Here is a 16,830-nt window from a genome sequence, read left to right on the forward strand (position 1 = left end):
CAGAAGCTCTAGTTCTTGTGGTTGAGGACAACAGTGTTCTTGACTTTGACGACTGAGAGAGTGTTAGCGATGGTTGTGAGAGATGATTGTGGTTTGTTAACTTACCCTGCTTAGCGATGACAGTGATCTTGGGTCTCGCCGCAGCATCAATGAACTGGGTGAGGTCGAGACCGCCAATGCCGTCGATGAGACCAAGGTTCAGACCGCCAAGCTGGAGACCAGAAAGCTCGAACTGGTCAAATATTCCAGTCTCGGCAATGGCAAGCATGGTGGACAGCTGCTGGAGCTCAAGGAGGGACTTGATGCTGAATTGATCGGCAGCGAAGAGATCGGAGAAGACGTTGACATCGAAGTTGTTCTTGATACTGAGGGTCTGGAGCTTGACAAGGTTGAGCTCGTTAACCTTAAGGAGGTAGTTGAGATCAACCTGGCCGAAAGCAAGCTCACCGTCCTTGCGGCCCTCCTCTCGGTCTTTGTCTTCACGATCTTTGTCTTCCTGTTCGCGGTCGCGGTCCTCTCGCTCGCGTTCCTGTCGCTCACGCTCTTCACGTTCGCGGTCTGCTCGTTCTTGGTCTTCACGTTCCTTCTCCTGGTCGCGCTCCTCGCGGTCTTCCTCTCCACGGCCCTCTTCCAGACCGGGGGTAGCGATAGGAGCAGTCTCATTGGTGAGGGCAGCGCGCTCTCCACCAAAGGTAGAGACAAGGCTAGGGCGGGCAGAAACGACTGCGGCGGAAGCGGCGATAAGGAAGGTAGAGAACTTCATCTTGATAAATTTGCAAAGAAAATTGGTTGTGGTGTGAAAGAAGGAGTGGTTGGTTGTGTATAGTTGGCAAATTGGTATATAAAAGACGTAAAAGTAAAAGTGAGCACAGCTCTAAAGGTGAAAGAAAATAGGTGGAAGGAATGTAAGCCAACTAGAGCACAGCTAGAGATAAGATGTTAGCAATGAAGTTATCGTGATGATTCGAGTAAGAACTCACCTCTTAGGAAATGACTGAAGAATGGAAGGATAGACTGGATGGTTGGATTGGATTGAGTGTGGATGAAAGCTGAGAATGGAAGAGGGCTGTGCCACACTTTTATACAGCAACATCATTTAAGAGTTCCGTCATCGTTTCTTGTTGAGATCTTTTCGTCCCCAGATTCACGATGACCGAAACGACAATGTTCCCCCATCTTCTCGGAAACTCAGCAACCGAACCGGCATTGAGCATGCAGTATGCCCACTCTACCGGCTCCCAAAGTATATGATGCGACGTATTCCCGGAACCTGCAGTTGCCAAGCTGGATTGTTCTCTATCCGTGGACCCTTTTTCAAGGTTAAGCTTGCCAGTCTCCAGCAAGGATGAGACGTCAGAGCTTCCTCGTCCCACATTTTCAGGAACGGATGAAGTCGATGAAACCATAAGGCGCCGAATAGACTAATCGTAGTTTCAGTGACAAGAAGTTGAGATTAGGTTGTGTTGTATTGCCCGTTAAGCTTGGCATTATGCTTCTTGCATCTTGCAGGGGTTCGTCGCATTCGAGTTTTGTCGCGACTGCTCGTGTCTCAACTTTCAAAGAAGTCATCAGGCATTGATGCGGATCGTTTTCGAGTGTCTCAGGTGTGCTACGGAATGGTAAGCCCCGAAAATTGGACCTAGTCTAGTCCCAGTAAAAAGAAAAATGTTGGCCAAACGATCTTGATGTAGGGTAATCGCCGACCATTGGGAAACATTTGTCTTCAAAAGAGTTGTGGAAGGGATAAAGCAAACTGATAACGGAAAATTGCAGAGTGTTTTTTATTTCCATTTATGGCATAGATTAAATCCATCTGAGTTTTTTTCTTGTAAACTGTGTTGTCAACTTCTGGTTAATGACAATGTTGTGGTCAAACAACCCAAGACTCTGACATCCAACCCCACGTCCCGATGCAATTGGACACCTGTTTTTCTCATACTTGCAAACATATTTGTTGAGCTTAATCATGTCCCTGTAAGATAACTGCAGCGTATCCTTGCTCTTTGTTTCTCTCCATAAGAGTTATCGTCTGGGCGACGTCTCGGACCAGCTATATCCCGCTCTGATATTGCTACCCGGCCCAGGTTGTATGACACAGCCTTATCTGATTCAGGATTGACCTGAGTTTTATGGACTTGGTATGATGGTTTATCAAGCCATATTATCCAGTTCCTGCCGGACGAGAAGTCTTGTGGTGTTGTATCCTGTTATTTGCCTTCACTGCCCTTGCTGGTAGAGTTTGAAAATCTCAAATCGGGTTTCGACGCAAGCTTGGATGCATTCGTTTTTCTGGTGGCTGAAGATATCGCGGAACTTGGATTTAGACTTGTCGGGGGATGAGAACGTCCTATCAAGCCTAGCCATAGAGCTGTAGAGCCTGTCGTTCTCCCACGTATCGCTCGATTCTGGTGAAGGTATGGTTGCTTCTGATCTTGATAGTATTACAAAGGAACTGCTTCAAACGTACTCTGGAAAGAAATAGAGATGTTAGCAAGAGTCGCGATAACGTTGAGGTCTGTTCTATCTTCCAAACCTCTCCCAGAACGATTCTTACCTAACACATCCTCGCTGCACAACAAATGCCCCGTCAGGATTCGATCAACATATCTACTGGGAGAGTGCTGTAGGCTATGAGTCTATACGTGGCGCTCATTAGTGGCCTTGGAATCTTGCCAGTTCGAAGTTGAGATGCGTTTGGGCATCTGGGAGCGCGGTTCGACAGAAAAGGAGTATGCTGAAGTCTGCATTGTTCGAACCTAGTAGGGATTTGTCAGGACTACGAGCTCTTTCTACACAGTAGATGGAAATTTACCTTCGAGCTGGGAAACATGTGAATCGTGATTCGTTCAGATGATCTGGTGTGATAGAGTCTCGAATACAGAATCTCATAATCTGTTGTTGGATTGAGTTAGATTAAATTCGAGGTTGCGTTTACAAGACTGTAATGATTGTTAGTCAGGCAAAGAACAATTATCCACTCAGCAAACGAATCACAAAGAATCCAGTAGCCACGGTTCAACTGAATTCTGCTGAGACGTGGGCAATATAAGTAGACAACATTTGATGATTATTATTGCCTTTCCTATGACCTTCCTGATTTATCTATACTCATACATTTCCTGATATCGTCGAATCTTTTTGATTTCCTGGTCCCTTTCCCTGTACCATAATCAAATCCGTAGATCAATGTCTCGCAAAAGCCTTGTCAACCTCCTTGGCCATGTCAATGCTTTCGCCCAGAATTGTCTTCTCCGTATCCGTCAAAGAATAAACCGTCCCGTTATGCATGCAGCTCATGTCCTCCTGGGTACGTCCCTTCTCCCATTTACCACCAGTCATCCAATAGCTCGGAAGCCGGTACTTGTTGGGGTCCGCTCGTTTGTTCTCTAGCAAACCGCCGTTGTACCACAGCAAGCGCTGTCTGGAGTCAAGGTGCGCAATGACAAAGGAGCACACCATCTTGACGTTCTTGGCAGCAGGAGAGTCGCCCCAACCTATGATGGACCCATACTGTGCTTCGAATTCATAGGTTGAGCCGGAAAGCTCAAAGCCCAACCACCAAGACTCTTTATCTCCATGACCGTACTTGTAGGTGACATCAGTTCGAACGTCGTGAGTGTTTTGCCAAGCAACATGGAGTAGTCCGACAAAGACTGGGATTCGTGACTTGTCGACAACCACAACGCCAGAGTCACACTCTTCGCTGTAATGGTCCATCCATACCTTTGATTTTGGCATCTCGGGTGAAGGCTGTTTGATCTGATCTTTCCACCAGATATGACGTTCGGGAAACCGGTCTTTCCAGAGCAAGCGGTCATGAAACAAGTAAGCACCTTTTTCGATAAACGGCTTGTGGTCGAATAGGATTTCAGGCTTCTGCAGGAAGACGGCATCTGCATCAATGAGAATAGCCTTTTCGAACCGAGATGCAAGTAGTGCAAAGGGCTTAATAGCCCAGCGGGCGCCTTGAAGTTTGAGTGTCTCGTCGTTGAAAACGCTGAGAACATCCAGGAATTCCATGTCTGTCGCGCCTCTCAAGCCTTGAATCATGGCACGGTGTTTGGGCGGCAAGTCTTCATCACCAGCATAGGCGATCTGGATAGGGAGCTTGGTGTGAAGTACATGTCGGAGTGAAACTATCAAGTGGCACGCGTATCGAACAGACTGCTCGCCTCCGCCGACAGGGATGATGATGCCCCGAGATCCTGGTTTGTATGATTTTCTCAGATCAGCGAGAGGAGTTACCGATTCAGGGTTTCTAGTAGAGTTTTGAAGGAACGGGAAGAGACTCTGAGAGATAGCTTCGGCGGTGATCGAGCTGTCAATACCCTGTCTGATGTCGGGGGGTAGTGCATCGGATGCACCAATCCAATGTCCAAGATGCTTGGCTCGCTCGCCAACCTCCCAGAATTTGTTCTTGTAGGGAGGCTCAATAGAATTCTTGAGATAGAACTTCTTAGTCTCAGCGACATCCATAAGATCGTGAGACGGAAGAGTGCTGATACTCTTGGAGTGATCAGGCCAGCTCATGTTGCAGAGGAGCAAGAGAAACACTGCAAAGAAACCAAATACTGCAGCATGTCGTTTGGGAATTCGACGCGGGTTTCGAAGCAGATAGCCGCCTCGTTCCCCAACCGAATCCATGGTTAATGAATGTTGGTGGCGATGATGTTGATGTTTTCGTGTGTTAGACGTAACGCGTCAGGGGTGATGAATGAGTGGGCGTTGATACGATAGAGATTCTGGTGGAGAGGACGACGTAAGTTAGGTAGCTCCACTCCACTGTCAGATTGTGGTTTGCTGTGAGTTACTAGTGCATGGGATCCTACAGCCGGAGCTTTAGACTGAACTTATTAGCTGGACATGGAGGACGTTCGGTGGGCTTAGCCTGGCTTCGTTGCTCCTAGTCAGGGCCGGCACTGACCATCCGAGTACCCACTACCCACTACTCTGATCTTATCAACCAACAGACGCAATGATCGATTCGAAATCCTTACTCGTTGGCCAGAACGATGATATCACCGAAGACTTTATGTATTCATAACCACAAACATACCAGATCTAATGATGTATTACAAACTAACACAGTAGTAAATTATACAAAAACGACGATCAACTATACCACAACCACAAGAAATCGTCACCTATATGCGACAGCTCTGTCTTCTCCCCTCTGCATCAAAGCACCCCTAGTTATCAAGCCTTCCGCGCCAAGACCCAGATGAATATTGCTCAATCGAGTAGAATCATCGTTTGGAGTTGACAACCTGACAGATGACGTCTCGGCAATGTGACGAGCTCTCTCCAAACCGATAACACCAGGTATCTGTGTTAGCTCTGGTCTTGGCTCCCCCCATTCCTTCAACTGGCCACCTATCTGTGCCAAAGCATCCGCATCGAGGGTGTTCGTCCATGTAGGACTGTGTAGGATGAACGACATCAGAAAACAAAGTCCAAGGGCCTGCAAACCAAGCAACACGCTGACAGTTAGGATGGCGCCCACTGAGAACTTTGGTTTCGTGATAGACCTTCCTTGGTTGTAGTATATGGCTCGACCTTCCTTTGGGGTTCCAGAGTTGGCGAGAAGAGCCTCGTTCGCGAAGAACATGGCCATTTCCAGAAACCTCTCGCTTTGCTTCTCGTCCCGCAGTTCAACAAAGTAATTGCCCAAGAGGTTTTCCATAGCCGGCACCCAGCTATCGTCATTGAAAGGCAACTCTCCACGACTTCGATCCGACTGCCACAACGAATTACACCAAGTAGTATCGCTCGACCTACCCATCAATCCGAAGAATGGCAACGCAGACTGTCCGCACAGATCGCTCATAGTCGCATTATACGAGGCTTTATCAGATGACCTGATTGTGTCGAAAAACGAACCGTTGCCGAACCACGCTAAAGCAGCTGTCATCAGGGGACCCGGTGTTGGCAGATGAGCGGTACCAAAGGCATCAGTTCCATAGTTGGGGAAACTTCTACCTCGACCTAGATCTCCTTCTTGGAAACTAATTAGGAAACGTGGTCAGCATGGGTCCGGGTTGAAAGACTACAACAAGCCATGATAGGATGGAACATACTCTGTTGGATAGCTACCCCGATTTGGGGAATACGTGAGATAGTAGTCGTTGTACTTATTCTTGATATCTTCTTCCGAAGGCCACTTATCCAAGAGACGCCCGGCTTTGTCTTGATTGACCATGCTGGGTAGTTCGAACCACCCTCGCCTTGACTTGCTTTCACATTTGAGAATGTAGTTATCTTCTTGTCTTTCCAGTCGCGATACACGCCCCTCATTCGGTGTGTCGTCATTATACGCCATGGCTAGCCACATTCTCTCCGAGTACTCTTGCTTGTCTCGACTCGTGTTCCATGGAACGGTATTGGAGCTTCCCTCAACGCAGATGTTGACGTTCAGCGTCTCGCCAGAGAAAGAAGTCTTGAAAGGCATATCACCTTTGCAGTGTCGCGGAAAGCTCTGTTCCGTGGAACACTTGGCTGTAGAGTCCATTCTTACGGCGTGATGGCGATAAACACCTGTCGAAGTGCCATTTGCGACTGAGGAGACAAAGTAGGGTCTTGCAGGGGGTATCTCCAGTCGATCACCCAACCTTCTTGGGTAATGCCAGTCCAGAGTTTGCCTCTCTTCTCTGTGATGTTTGTCGCCGTAGTCAGGAGATTGATCGTCGCTCCATAGGTACGCTTGAAGGTCACCTATCCCTAAGCTTCTGAGTTTGTAATTTGTCCTCTGAACCACAATATCCCGGGGACAAAACTTCAACATAATAGGTTCCGAATCCCAGGCAACCGTCTGAGTAATTCTGTCGATATAGTGCCACGACTTTTTGCAACCTGTCGGGGGACGGGTGGAGTCAATTCCATGCCATTTAGGATGACCCTCGCAAGTCACCACTCTGATATCTTCATACTGGACCAGTATGGTTTGTATAAGTGGCTGAACAGCAGCTTCGTAAGTGAGTCAGTAGGAGCATATATAACGCGAGATCCAAGTAGGATGGAAGGTAGATGAACGAACTTGTCAATATAAGACTACCTGCTAGCCACATATACAGCGAGGAGGCGGTGCGATTTACAGAGTTTCGTTGCAAGAAGAACATTGGATTAAGCCATTCTCTGTCCGCCAATGTAAATAGCCGCAATACACTTAGTCTTTGCTCGGGACTACGGCGCTGACAATAAACGGCCGCTCCATGGGCAAGGAGGCATGAAACAATTGGCACGCCAAGAACTCCCGCAACAGTGTTGATTGATCTTATAGCGACTTGCAGGCGCTGCCAATGTCTCGTTTCGACAGGGCCTATTGAGCCTGATTGGACAATGTATGAAGGCCTGTTCAAGGGTCTGGTCATGAGAACGCAGGTCAGGATCCAAGGCGTGAGGAGAATAAAGAGATAGAACAAGAAGATCCATAGCGAGCGGCGGCGTGTGCGGAGGACTGGCTGACCCTTGGCCAAACCTGTTGTCTGTCGTGGTCTTTGAGGCTCATCGTCAAGGTCGTTGTTGGTAACGGTCCTCACAGATTGGAGTTCGAAGTCGGTCGGTCCCATAGTGAATTAAGAGTTCTTTGTTTCAAGGCTGGAGGGCGGTCTAATGTTGAAAGCATGGCGGCAATGTATCGTCTTTAAGTCGAGCATTCCTGATCTGCCAAGCGTTGGTCCACCAGGGTTGATAGTCTTGGCTATGGAGTTGATTGCAACATTGCGCTCTATAACGTGGTGTCATAGGCTTGGCAACCATTATGATTCGATGGGAAGTCAGTCTCGATTCTTGGATTCGGCAACTTCCGCAATTGGCGTAGTGATATCAACAGTATTTTGGGCATCTGTTGTATCTTGATCTGAATCTCGATGACGATATCTTCCTCGAGATCCTGCAAGGTGATTCTTACGGCCCCAGCGTCCGACGACGCCGTGGAGCGCGATCTAACAACAATGAATTAGCCGTGGACACTATCTCAGGAGATTTGGAGAAATGAGCACACGCCAGAAAGCGGCGTAGTATGGTAAAGCCGTTGGTTGGTACGTGGAATAAATCAGGAACCGAGTTATCTTGGTACGGGACATGGCCCGTTACTCACACTCGAGCCAGGATGCCATTGCGAGACAGCGCATATCATGCCCAAGAGTCCTAAGCAGCCACCATACTAATAAGGATGTGTCGAAGATAAGGACGCTGGTGAATCGGACTCCAAGATAAGCATATCTCTTCTCTCCTGGCGATCACGTTTATTCTTTCTGATCATCCGAAGGCTGAGTAGCATGGCGACACTTCGGAGGGGGGATTTGATTTTATCTGAAGCCCACCTTATATAAGGATCTCGAGAGGCCTATGGATGACTGCGTCAGGGCGCTTTTGGTGATAAATAGGTGCTCGTGAATAGTTCAAATGGTTTCTGTCAAAGAATGTCCAGCCACTTCTCGGGATTCCCTGTGTGGCGTCGCGGTCAAAGAAGATCATGTTGGATTACTATCTGTATTTCTGTTCCGTCGTTGCATCTTTCCCCGATCATTCTGTATACGTGATAGCTCCTCCGCACAAGGCTCTCGGGTATGAGCATGTAAAATCAACCTTTCTCGAGCGGGGGTATAATACAGTCATGACGACAGAAGTTCCTGCTGGGAAGTGGTGTCAACACGATGAAGAAGCAACAGGGGGGACGCACGAAAATGAAAAGGAATTACACTGCTACCATTACAATTCAAGTTAATTTTTGATCATATTGTAATAGATCGAGATTTGTATGTAAAAAAGACTTTTCTCAGAGCCAGGTCTGGAAGGTAGATGGAGGTGAGGTGCCTACGTCTCAGGCAGGAGGATAAAGGACTTAGTAATCACTACTCAAGTGAAACTACCACATTGATAGGCAGGAGACGGTGGATAAAGATTGTTTGCTATCCATGAATTCCATGCCCTTCACTTCTTAGTATTATGGATTTATTCTCACTTTTCTGCCATTTACACTCTGGGCATACCTTACAAAGGCCATCGCAAACACAAGCATGCAATCCGTGCCCGAAGTGACAAAGTGGTGATTCCTGGCTGTAACTGACTTTTATGACTAGGTAGTTATTGGATAATTTGATAAAATGCATTGTCTATAACCCTGCTTACTGTTAGCTTACTTCCAACCAAGGTTAGTTGTCAACATTCGTAGAGCCTGCCTTTCGGGCAATATGTAAGTTTGCCTTTGGTCTTCACGGGCTGATATAAAATTTCTCAACGAGCTCGCATTTTCTCTTAAGCGTCAGTTGTCTTCACAGGGCTGTGTGGCAAACTTTACGTTTGTGTTCCCAAGACGGAAGCTCAGCTGAGAAATGCTTTCTTCGGTCACATTTCTTTTTGTCTGGGTACCGATCAACCTCGACGCCTTCCTATCAACTGCTTTGTTGCAATGACGGCCTGACTAACGTCTCTGTGTCCTTCCATCTCTTGTATGAAGACGTGGTTACAAAGTAACTCCCATTTTCACCTTTTAAGACATCCATAGAAACACAGCTTATACTGACTGTCTTATCGGACCAATCAGCATTTGACTTTTCCAGCATGTTAGTGGACCAAGCTTAATTAAACCAGTTTCACTCTCGGCTATGCTATGCCCACTTCGTGTCTAGTTCAGCGCTGATCCACGACATGACACGACACCAACCCTTACCCAACACTTATCACCCTCCACTGGTCAGGGCAACTATACTCCAGCGACGTTTCAATGCGCTGTCAACCACCGAGATTACGATGCCATCGCTAGGCACAATATTTTGGAGAACCCTTCTATTCTCCACAGCTTATATACATGTCTATGCTCAATCCCACGACCCCAATAATACCGCTTCCATTCCAATCGACTCGACCTTCACTGTCTCGTCCTGCGACGCCCGAACCATCAATTACATCACTCACACTCTTCCCCAATCGTGTCTTACCAGCTCCTGGACAAGCACAACGCCGAGCTCAGTCCCTTCATCCTCCAATTCGACAACCGAATCTTCTTCCGCCTCGATCAAAAGCGATACGCCATCCCCCAACGTACAGGGCGAGTCTCAGTCTCAACAACCGCCTTCCACCGCTACTCCCGCGCAAGACGAGTCACAAGATGTATCTGGAGATGGAGCTGCTAAGCCGTTCATGTCCTTCGAGGACTGGAAAGAGATGATGCTGCGGGAAACAGGGCAGGACCCTCGAGATCTTCACGCCAGAAACACGAAACCACGCGACAGGACACCGCCGGACATGGGCCACGCTGGTCTCGGCGAAGAAGACGAGATATCCCTGAACTTTGACAGCTACTTGGATAATGCCGGGGACAAAAAAGAACGCCCTTCTGATCTCGATCAGGCTAAAGGCGATGGAACGGGCAAGGCGATCGTCTACGAAGCGATTCACGGGAGTAAAGATGCTGGCAAGACGTGCAAAGAACGCTTTTCTTATTCGTCTTTCGATGCCGGAGCCACCATTCTTAAGGCCAGCCCCGGTGCACAGAACCCAAGGACTATTCTCGTTGAGAACAAAGACTCTTACATGCTACTTCAGTGCTCCGCTAAGAGCAAGTTCGTCATCGTGGAATTGAGCGATGATGTCCTTATTGACACTGTTGTCCTCGCCAACTTCGAGTTCTTTTCCAGCATGTTCCGCCACTTTACTGTCAGCGTTAGTGACCGGTACCCAGTTAAGATGGACAAGTGGAAACAGCTGGGAATGTTCGAGGCACGGAACTCGCGTGATATCCAGCCCTTTCTGGTCAAGAACCCCCAAATCTTTTCCAAGTATGTTCGGATTGAGTTCCTTAGTCACTGGGGAAATGAGTTCTACTGCCCGGTATCTTTACTTCGCATTCACGGGTCGCGCATGCTGGATTCGTGGAAGGAATTGAAGGATGATGATTCGAACCCTGACGATGAGGCTGAAGAAGCTCCGCAGGCTCTCCCTTCAAAAGAAGAGGTATCAAAGCCACCGGAACCTCAGGTAGCCCCCGAACCTATCAAGTCTACCTTGATTGAGAAGGCGCCATTTTGTGAAGTTGGCGCTACTTCACAGCTCTTCGTGGTGCCGTCAGTCTGCCTTGTCTCACTCAACCAGACAACGTATACGACATCGAACAATAGCAGTTCTGTGGAAGTAACAAGTGCTGCTCCAACACCAAGTTCCTTGGAAGACAGAGAGCAGAAAGGCCCCTCAACACAACATACCCCGAGATCAGAACACCCAGTGAGCGATGAGCCCACATCCTCAGTCTTAGCCAAGACCGCCTCCCCAAGTGCTACGCCAGCCATCTCGCCCACAAGCCCCTCCTCTATATCATCTTCCAACGCCGAATCGATTTCAAACCCAACTTCTCAAACATCGAGTTCCAAACCAATTTCAACACCCTCATCTTCCACAACCCCGCCAAGCATAAAGCCCTCCCCTGCCAATACTGTTAACGCCAAGAAAGGCACGACGGGAACGGTCTCCGGTGCGCCAGCCTCGCCGACGGTACAAGAAGGCTTCTTCAAGGCCATATCGAAACGCCTCATCGCCGTTGAAACCAATCTCACTCTCTCGCTGAAGTACGTCGAAGACCAAGCTCGCCATATGTCTGAGACTTTGCAACGTACAGAGCAGAAGCAAATTTCTAAAGCAAACCTTTTCTTTGAAGAGCTCAACCGCACCGTACTTACGGAGCTACGCTCTGCCCGTGAGCAGTACGACCAGATCTGGCAATCAACAGTGATTGCTCTTGAAAGTCAGCGTGAGCAATCCAATCGAGAGATAGTAGCCCTCAGCAGTCGTCTCAACCTTCTTGCCGACGAGGTCGTCTTTCAAAAGCGCATGGCTATCGTACAAGCAGTGCTTCTCCTGTCGTGCCTGCTTCTCGTCATCTTCTCCAGGGGCGTGTCGCTACCGTACCTCGCGCCCCTTGTGGATCAAGGCAATCTTGCTCCCTACGATCTTGGATCGCCGACAGCTCGCCTTCGGGCCTTGTATGGAGATGCATACAACGCAGATGAACAAAACGCAACCCTACTAGCTGCTCGGCAGAGAGCATTTGTTCCCGTAACCACAGCAGCAGAAGATCACACTCCGGCCGGTCTTCGGCATCGTGTTTCGTTAGTTGACGAAATGCGTAATGACCAAGCAGAACGTGAGCAATTGTCGCCTCCGCAAACACCCAGGTCCGGTGACGGCTTTTCGTCCTCGTCCGATCTTCCACCATCTTCGCGAGAAACACATTCCGGTATGTTGCGGCATGCTCCTGCGATTCATTCAGGCAATTCACGTAAACCCTTGCCAGCTTTGCCCGAGAACCCTGCATCGCCGTGATTGTCTAGCTAGAGCTATAGAAGACCAGTACTACTAAAATATCATTGAAGCGACGAAAATAATGATTCCCGTTTCCCCATTGACTGACTACACGAGTTCATTGCGGATATGTTAATATGTCACAAGCGAAGGGTCCAACGTTCTGTGATGAGTCTACCTCATGATTGCAAGTATCTACCTGAGTTATATCTGGTACAACTGGGACTATTGATGGTCCAACCCGAGATACTGCAAATTCAAGACCTTATCCTTCGCAAAAGGTCGTCCGAAAATTGACACGTGCATATAGCGCCAAGGTGCCTCAACATGCCAACTACTAAACCTCAAGATGACTCAGAAAAAGATCAAGATGATGGTCCAGGTCCAACGCTAGCCCTCAGTAGCGGTAATGGCGACCATAGTTCTCGTAGGTTGCCTCCTCCAAAGCAGCCAGTCGAGTGCCACGGTCATACTGACTGTGACGGTGTCGCTGCGCCTCCCGAAAATGCTGTCCAGCAGTTGGGGTGAACAACCCTGCAATAAGGTTAGTGTTCAATCCTTCTATGTAAACAATGTGAGGTACATACCAACATGCTCCGCATTCTCGACTGAGCGCTTCATTTTTGACTGGTTGTCCGGACCAGGGAAAGGCTCTTCCTGGCCGACCATAGTCAGATCCTCACAGTGGACGGTGTAGAAAAGCTGCGATTGTCAGTCAACGATGGATTGCATAAAGGGACTATAAAGCACTGACCTTGGGGCGGTAGTGCTCAGCCTCCAGCATGACAGAGGAGTTGCGAAACTTCTGGACAAGGCAGTCCTTTCCCTGGATAGCTTCAACATGTCAGTGGCCGTGGTCAAATGGGGTGTAGAGCATAACTTACTAGCATAGCTGACCTCAGCGACCTTGTCAGACTTGAAGCAGTTCCTGTTCATGTGAGTCAGCAAACAGCCAGATCGCTGGTCGTGGTTATCCTACCAGCGCTTGTTGGCACGAGCCTGGACAAACTATTGAAGAGTTAGCATTGTGAGATAGGCCTGAAAGACTAAAGACTTACGTCGATGATGTACTCCGCCTTGACGAAGTTGATGAAGGCATAGCCGACGCTATATGGTGATTAGTCGGGGCCTCACAGATCATCGGTGAGGTACTTACTTGCAGTCGTTGGCAAAGTCGATTCGAAGGTACATGAAATCATACTTCCCAAAGGAAGAAGAATCCACGATGCGCTTGAGAAGAGGCTGGTCTACCTTGTTGGGAATGTTGCGCAGCATGATCTGTTGGTATTGATGTTAGACTTGAAATGAAGAGTAGATTGTGGTTCACTCACAGTAGTGCGCACGTCTCGTCCAGCCATGAGCTCGTAGAGATCAACGATGTTGTTGGGGGTTCGAGGGTTCATTGCACGGCCCACGCGTGGGTAGCGTCGACTGGTAGAAGTGCCAAAGTGGCCACCAGTAGAAGGTCCCATGGCAAAGCTGGAGAATCGAGAATGATTCATTGACATGGCAGGGGTAGGATTTCCGTAGAAACTTCCGTACACAGGTCCAGCAGGGATGGGACCAGAAGAGAACTGGTAGGCGACAGGGGCCCATGGGTTACCTTCGGGGGCGCGAGGCGCGAGGCTCTGCATGGCACCGCGAGTACCAGAGCCAGACAGGACAAGGCCGTTCATGTTGGTAGGGAGGCCATCTACTCCCTGGTAGGTGTCCTCGGGGTGCTTGAAGTAGATCATGACTCCCTTTCAAAAGTGTTAGATACCGCATTATTCCTTAGGGTGTGAAAGGATGGTACTTACATCGAGGGGCATCCAGCGTACAGTCTGGAAAGCAATGGTAGCCTTTGCAGCCTTGCAGAACTGTGCGACACCACGGAACCCTCCGTTAGGAAAGCTGACGGTTCTGACCACGGCGAAAAGGGAGCCGAATGTGGTCAAGGCTCGCTGGACAATCTCATCAACGTGCGATGGGTCCGCGATGGCGTAGTCGAGGACGTCAACTGAGATGTCAAGCTGTCTAAGCTCACATAGTCGTACGTTGCCTCGCATAAGCTTTTCGAAAAGGTTAGATGAGATGCGGGATACTCAGCAAAGCAGTTAACGATACTTACCCGGTCAAGCTTGACTTTCGCGTAAGCTGGCAGCCAGTGGTTGTCTGCCTTGCGGACGGCGTCAAACGCAGAGATCGAGTCCCGAATATCCTCGAAGCAGAGGTAGACATGGAAGCCATCGGTCTCAACATGGCTACTGCCGTGGGTCTTGCGGCCATCCTCTGAGAGTTGCTGATTTCATGTTAGGATAATACTCTCACTGTTGTACAAACAACAATACATACCTTGAAGAACATGTGCACTTCTTCGGGCGTAGGGGCCGGAGTATCGCAGACCTCCAGGCGATGAGAGACATCCAGTTCGTGAGAAAGAGCGTTGGCGAGAACAAGGCTTCCTTCAGGGAGGAGGACAGCGGCCTTCTTGCCCTTAGAGCGAGTGGAAGTCGGCTGGAAAGCCGAGGCGGTAGGAGACAACCCATCAGCACGAGTTGCATCCACGAATGGGTCTCTGTCAAAGTGAGATACAGTGCGGTCCCCAGTGATGCTCCCATGAGGAGCGTATGCGTTGTAGGACGCGAATCCCGCGCCGCTGTACGCGCCACCTCCATAGCCACCCCCGTTGTGGTAGGAGATGTTGCCCTCGCCAGGGGAGAGCATGGTCAGGCGTGTGTCAGGAGTCCCCTGGAAGGAGTCCATCAACGCGCCCTCTGGAGGAGAGGACATGTTGTGATGCCCGGTCTCACGACGCGAAGTCATGCTTACCAGGTGCGAAAAGATGAGAAGGTGTGGTCAACAAAATAGATGGGTATCTTGTGAAAGAGATGAATCTGAAAAGTAAAGAGAATGAATAACAAGATCAAAGAACCCAAGATTCTCTTCGGCACCCAAGTGATGAGTTTCGAAGGTTGAACGATGAAGTCAAGATGGATGTTGGGTGAGGAGGAAAGGAAAGGAAGGCAAGGCAGAGAGGGAAGGAAGTTGGGAAATACTTGGGGCAGGGAGGGGACTCGAGGATGTGGGGCTGCCGGTAGATCTAAGCCCTACCACGCGGAGGGGGACTTGATATGGGAGGAGCGAGCTGCCTGCCTGCCTGCCAGATGAGACGGGCCGCTGATCCAAAAAGGACAAGGTACTGGGACGCAATGGAGGAAGGCAGTGAGCTACAGGGACATGGGTCAGGAAGCACAGGTAGATGCAGGACAGAACCAAGACATATATCCCCTATCAGAATCGTCTTAGTCTCTACTAAGTTTCATATAGTTGCGGCGTCGTTCGTCGTTCTCAACGAGCTTCGTGTCTCGACATCTTGCTACCCGGACAACCACTCTTTATGCCTCATGGCCTTCCAGGCTAACTCTTGCATATTTAATTTCGATCAGGAGTGTTCGAATTATTATTTGTGCGCTCGCTTTCAGGTAAATTCGTAAGCTGGGGAGATCTCATGGTCGTGACTCCTGACGGCCGCTAGTGAAGTGATAGATGTTTGATTTCCCACCCACCCCCGGTCTCTTCCATGACCTTCCACCCTTTCCAATGCCTTCTCCATGATCTCATCTTACTACTGTCAAGTGTATTGTTATAGAGGTGAAGCATCTCAAGATCTAGCGAAGTGTATACTGGTAGACGTGCACCCATGTAACTAGAGGACATTTGTCACACCATGCTTGCACACTTAAATTTATGTATTGTCAGATGTTCTTCCATGTACCAAGTACGTTACCTGCTATGTAGATGTTATAAACATTATGTTCTGGCTCTTTGGCAGTTGGGCGTCCGACGGGGTACGAGGGTATTCACAAGGCTCAACCCCTAGAATTAGTTGCCGTCCACGTCGACCCACTACGAATAGGTACTCCATCCGTCAAACCCAGTAGGATCCTATCTGCTATTTGCGTGTGAATATTGCAAGTGTGTATTTGTTGTTTGTAAAGTCACTATGCTCTTTGTTTTAAGTCAAAATGTTTGTTTTATCTTGATGTTGAGGTCATCATTATATTGTAGCGTGTCTTTGTCCGTTGTGAACTTGGCTGCCCGTTTTGGCCGTTGGAATGGACTTAAACGTGATCACCATGTGGCTTTATCCTTTGGTGTTTATTATGACTTGCTGTACAATCGACCTATGTCCCACCGTCCACGTTTTCAACATCCAGTTTCCAGAAGGAGCGACAGGCATCCTAGGATAGATACGCATAGTAAGTAAGTTTCTGATGATCTTTCACAAGTTCTTTGTTTTGAATCGATGCTGATATTAGCTGGGTAACTGCAGGCGATTTGCCTACCCTTTTGACGCGTAGGTTCGCGATGGAAACCACAAATCTTCCACAACAACAACAGCAACTATGGAATCAGCTTCAACAGATCTAGTCTACTCCTTCAGACCAGATTATTTGTCCGTTACCAACCTTGAAAGCTATCTCTCCAGGCTATACGGCATACCGGGTTGGCGGCGGCGCGGTAAGGAATAGATCGCTACCGGTCAGGATAACC

At 48.8% G+C, this 16,830-nt stretch overlaps 5 protein-coding genes across 5 annotated transcripts; 1 reads left to right on the plus strand and 4 right to left on the minus strand.

The window, feature by feature from the left end:
* Positions 1-8: 8 nt before the first annotated feature.
* On the minus strand, positions 9-763 carry B0J16DRAFT_411991 (uncharacterized protein; the record flags this gene model as incomplete). Its single annotated transcript, XM_046133266.1, has 2 exons — positions 9-52; positions 106-763. 2 exons carry the CDS (start codon positions 761-763, stop codon positions 9-11), a joined length of 702 nt encoding a protein of 233 aa, XP_045987297.1.
* A 2,283-nt stretch (positions 764-3,046) lies between these two features.
* On the minus strand, positions 3,047-4,716 carry B0J16DRAFT_335134 (mannosyltransferase putative-domain-containing protein). The gene has a single exon (XM_046127036.1). The coding sequence runs from the start codon at positions 4,642-4,644 to the stop codon at positions 3,184-3,186; it is 1,461 nt and encodes a 486-aa protein (XP_045987298.1). The 5' UTR covers positions 4,645-4,716; the 3' UTR covers positions 3,047-3,183.
* A 323-nt stretch (positions 4,717-5,039) lies between these two features.
* On the minus strand, positions 5,040-7,565 carry B0J16DRAFT_411993 (uncharacterized protein; the record flags this gene model as incomplete). The annotated part of the gene is made up of 3 exons (XM_046133267.1): positions 5,040-6,005; positions 6,078-6,963; positions 7,193-7,565. The coding sequence occupies 3 exons, from the start codon at positions 7,563-7,565 to the stop codon at positions 5,141-5,143; spliced, it is 2,124 nt and encodes a 707-aa protein (XP_045987299.1). The 3' UTR covers positions 5,040-5,140.
* Positions 7,566-9,670: 2,105 nt separating this feature from the next.
* B0J16DRAFT_335135 (UNC-like C-terminal-domain-containing protein) lies at positions 9,671-12,556 on the plus strand. Its single transcript, XM_046127037.1, has one exon. It carries the CDS (start codon positions 9,751-9,753, stop codon positions 12,313-12,315), a length of 2,565 nt encoding a protein of 854 aa, XP_045987300.1. The 5' UTR covers positions 9,671-9,750; the 3' UTR covers positions 12,316-12,556.
* Positions 12,557-12,691: 135 nt separating this feature from the next.
* B0J16DRAFT_381276 (RNA recognition motif 2-domain-containing protein) lies at positions 12,692-15,066 on the minus strand (the record flags this gene model as incomplete). The annotated part of the gene is made up of 11 exons (XM_046131141.1): positions 12,692-12,828; positions 12,882-12,996; positions 13,049-13,128; positions 13,179-13,222; positions 13,274-13,302; positions 13,353-13,401; positions 13,451-13,572; positions 13,626-14,036; positions 14,094-14,345; positions 14,405-14,575; positions 14,629-15,066. The coding sequence occupies 11 exons, from the start codon at positions 15,064-15,066 to the stop codon at positions 12,692-12,694; spliced, it is 1,848 nt and encodes a 615-aa protein (XP_045987301.1).
* Between the last annotated feature and the right edge of the window lie 1,764 nt (positions 15,067-16,830).

Source organism: Fusarium flagelliforme (genome assembly GCF_020744385.1).
Source record: "Fusarium flagelliforme strain FIESC 12 MPI-CAGE-AA-0113 chromosome Unknown B0J16scaffold_2, whole genome shotgun sequence".
Classification (NCBI taxonomy): Eukaryota; Fungi; Ascomycota; class Sordariomycetes; order Hypocreales; family Nectriaceae; genus Fusarium; species Fusarium flagelliforme.

Excerpts from the sequence above, each read along its gene's own strand:
- B0J16DRAFT_335134 (XM_046127036.1), bottom strand. The coding sequence starts at position 4,644 with ATGGATTCGGTTGGGGAACGAGGCGGCTATCTGCTTCGAAACCCGCGT.
- B0J16DRAFT_335135 (XM_046127037.1), top strand. The coding sequence starts at position 9,751 with ATGCCATCGCTAGGCACAATATTTTGGAGAACCCTTCTATTCTCCACA.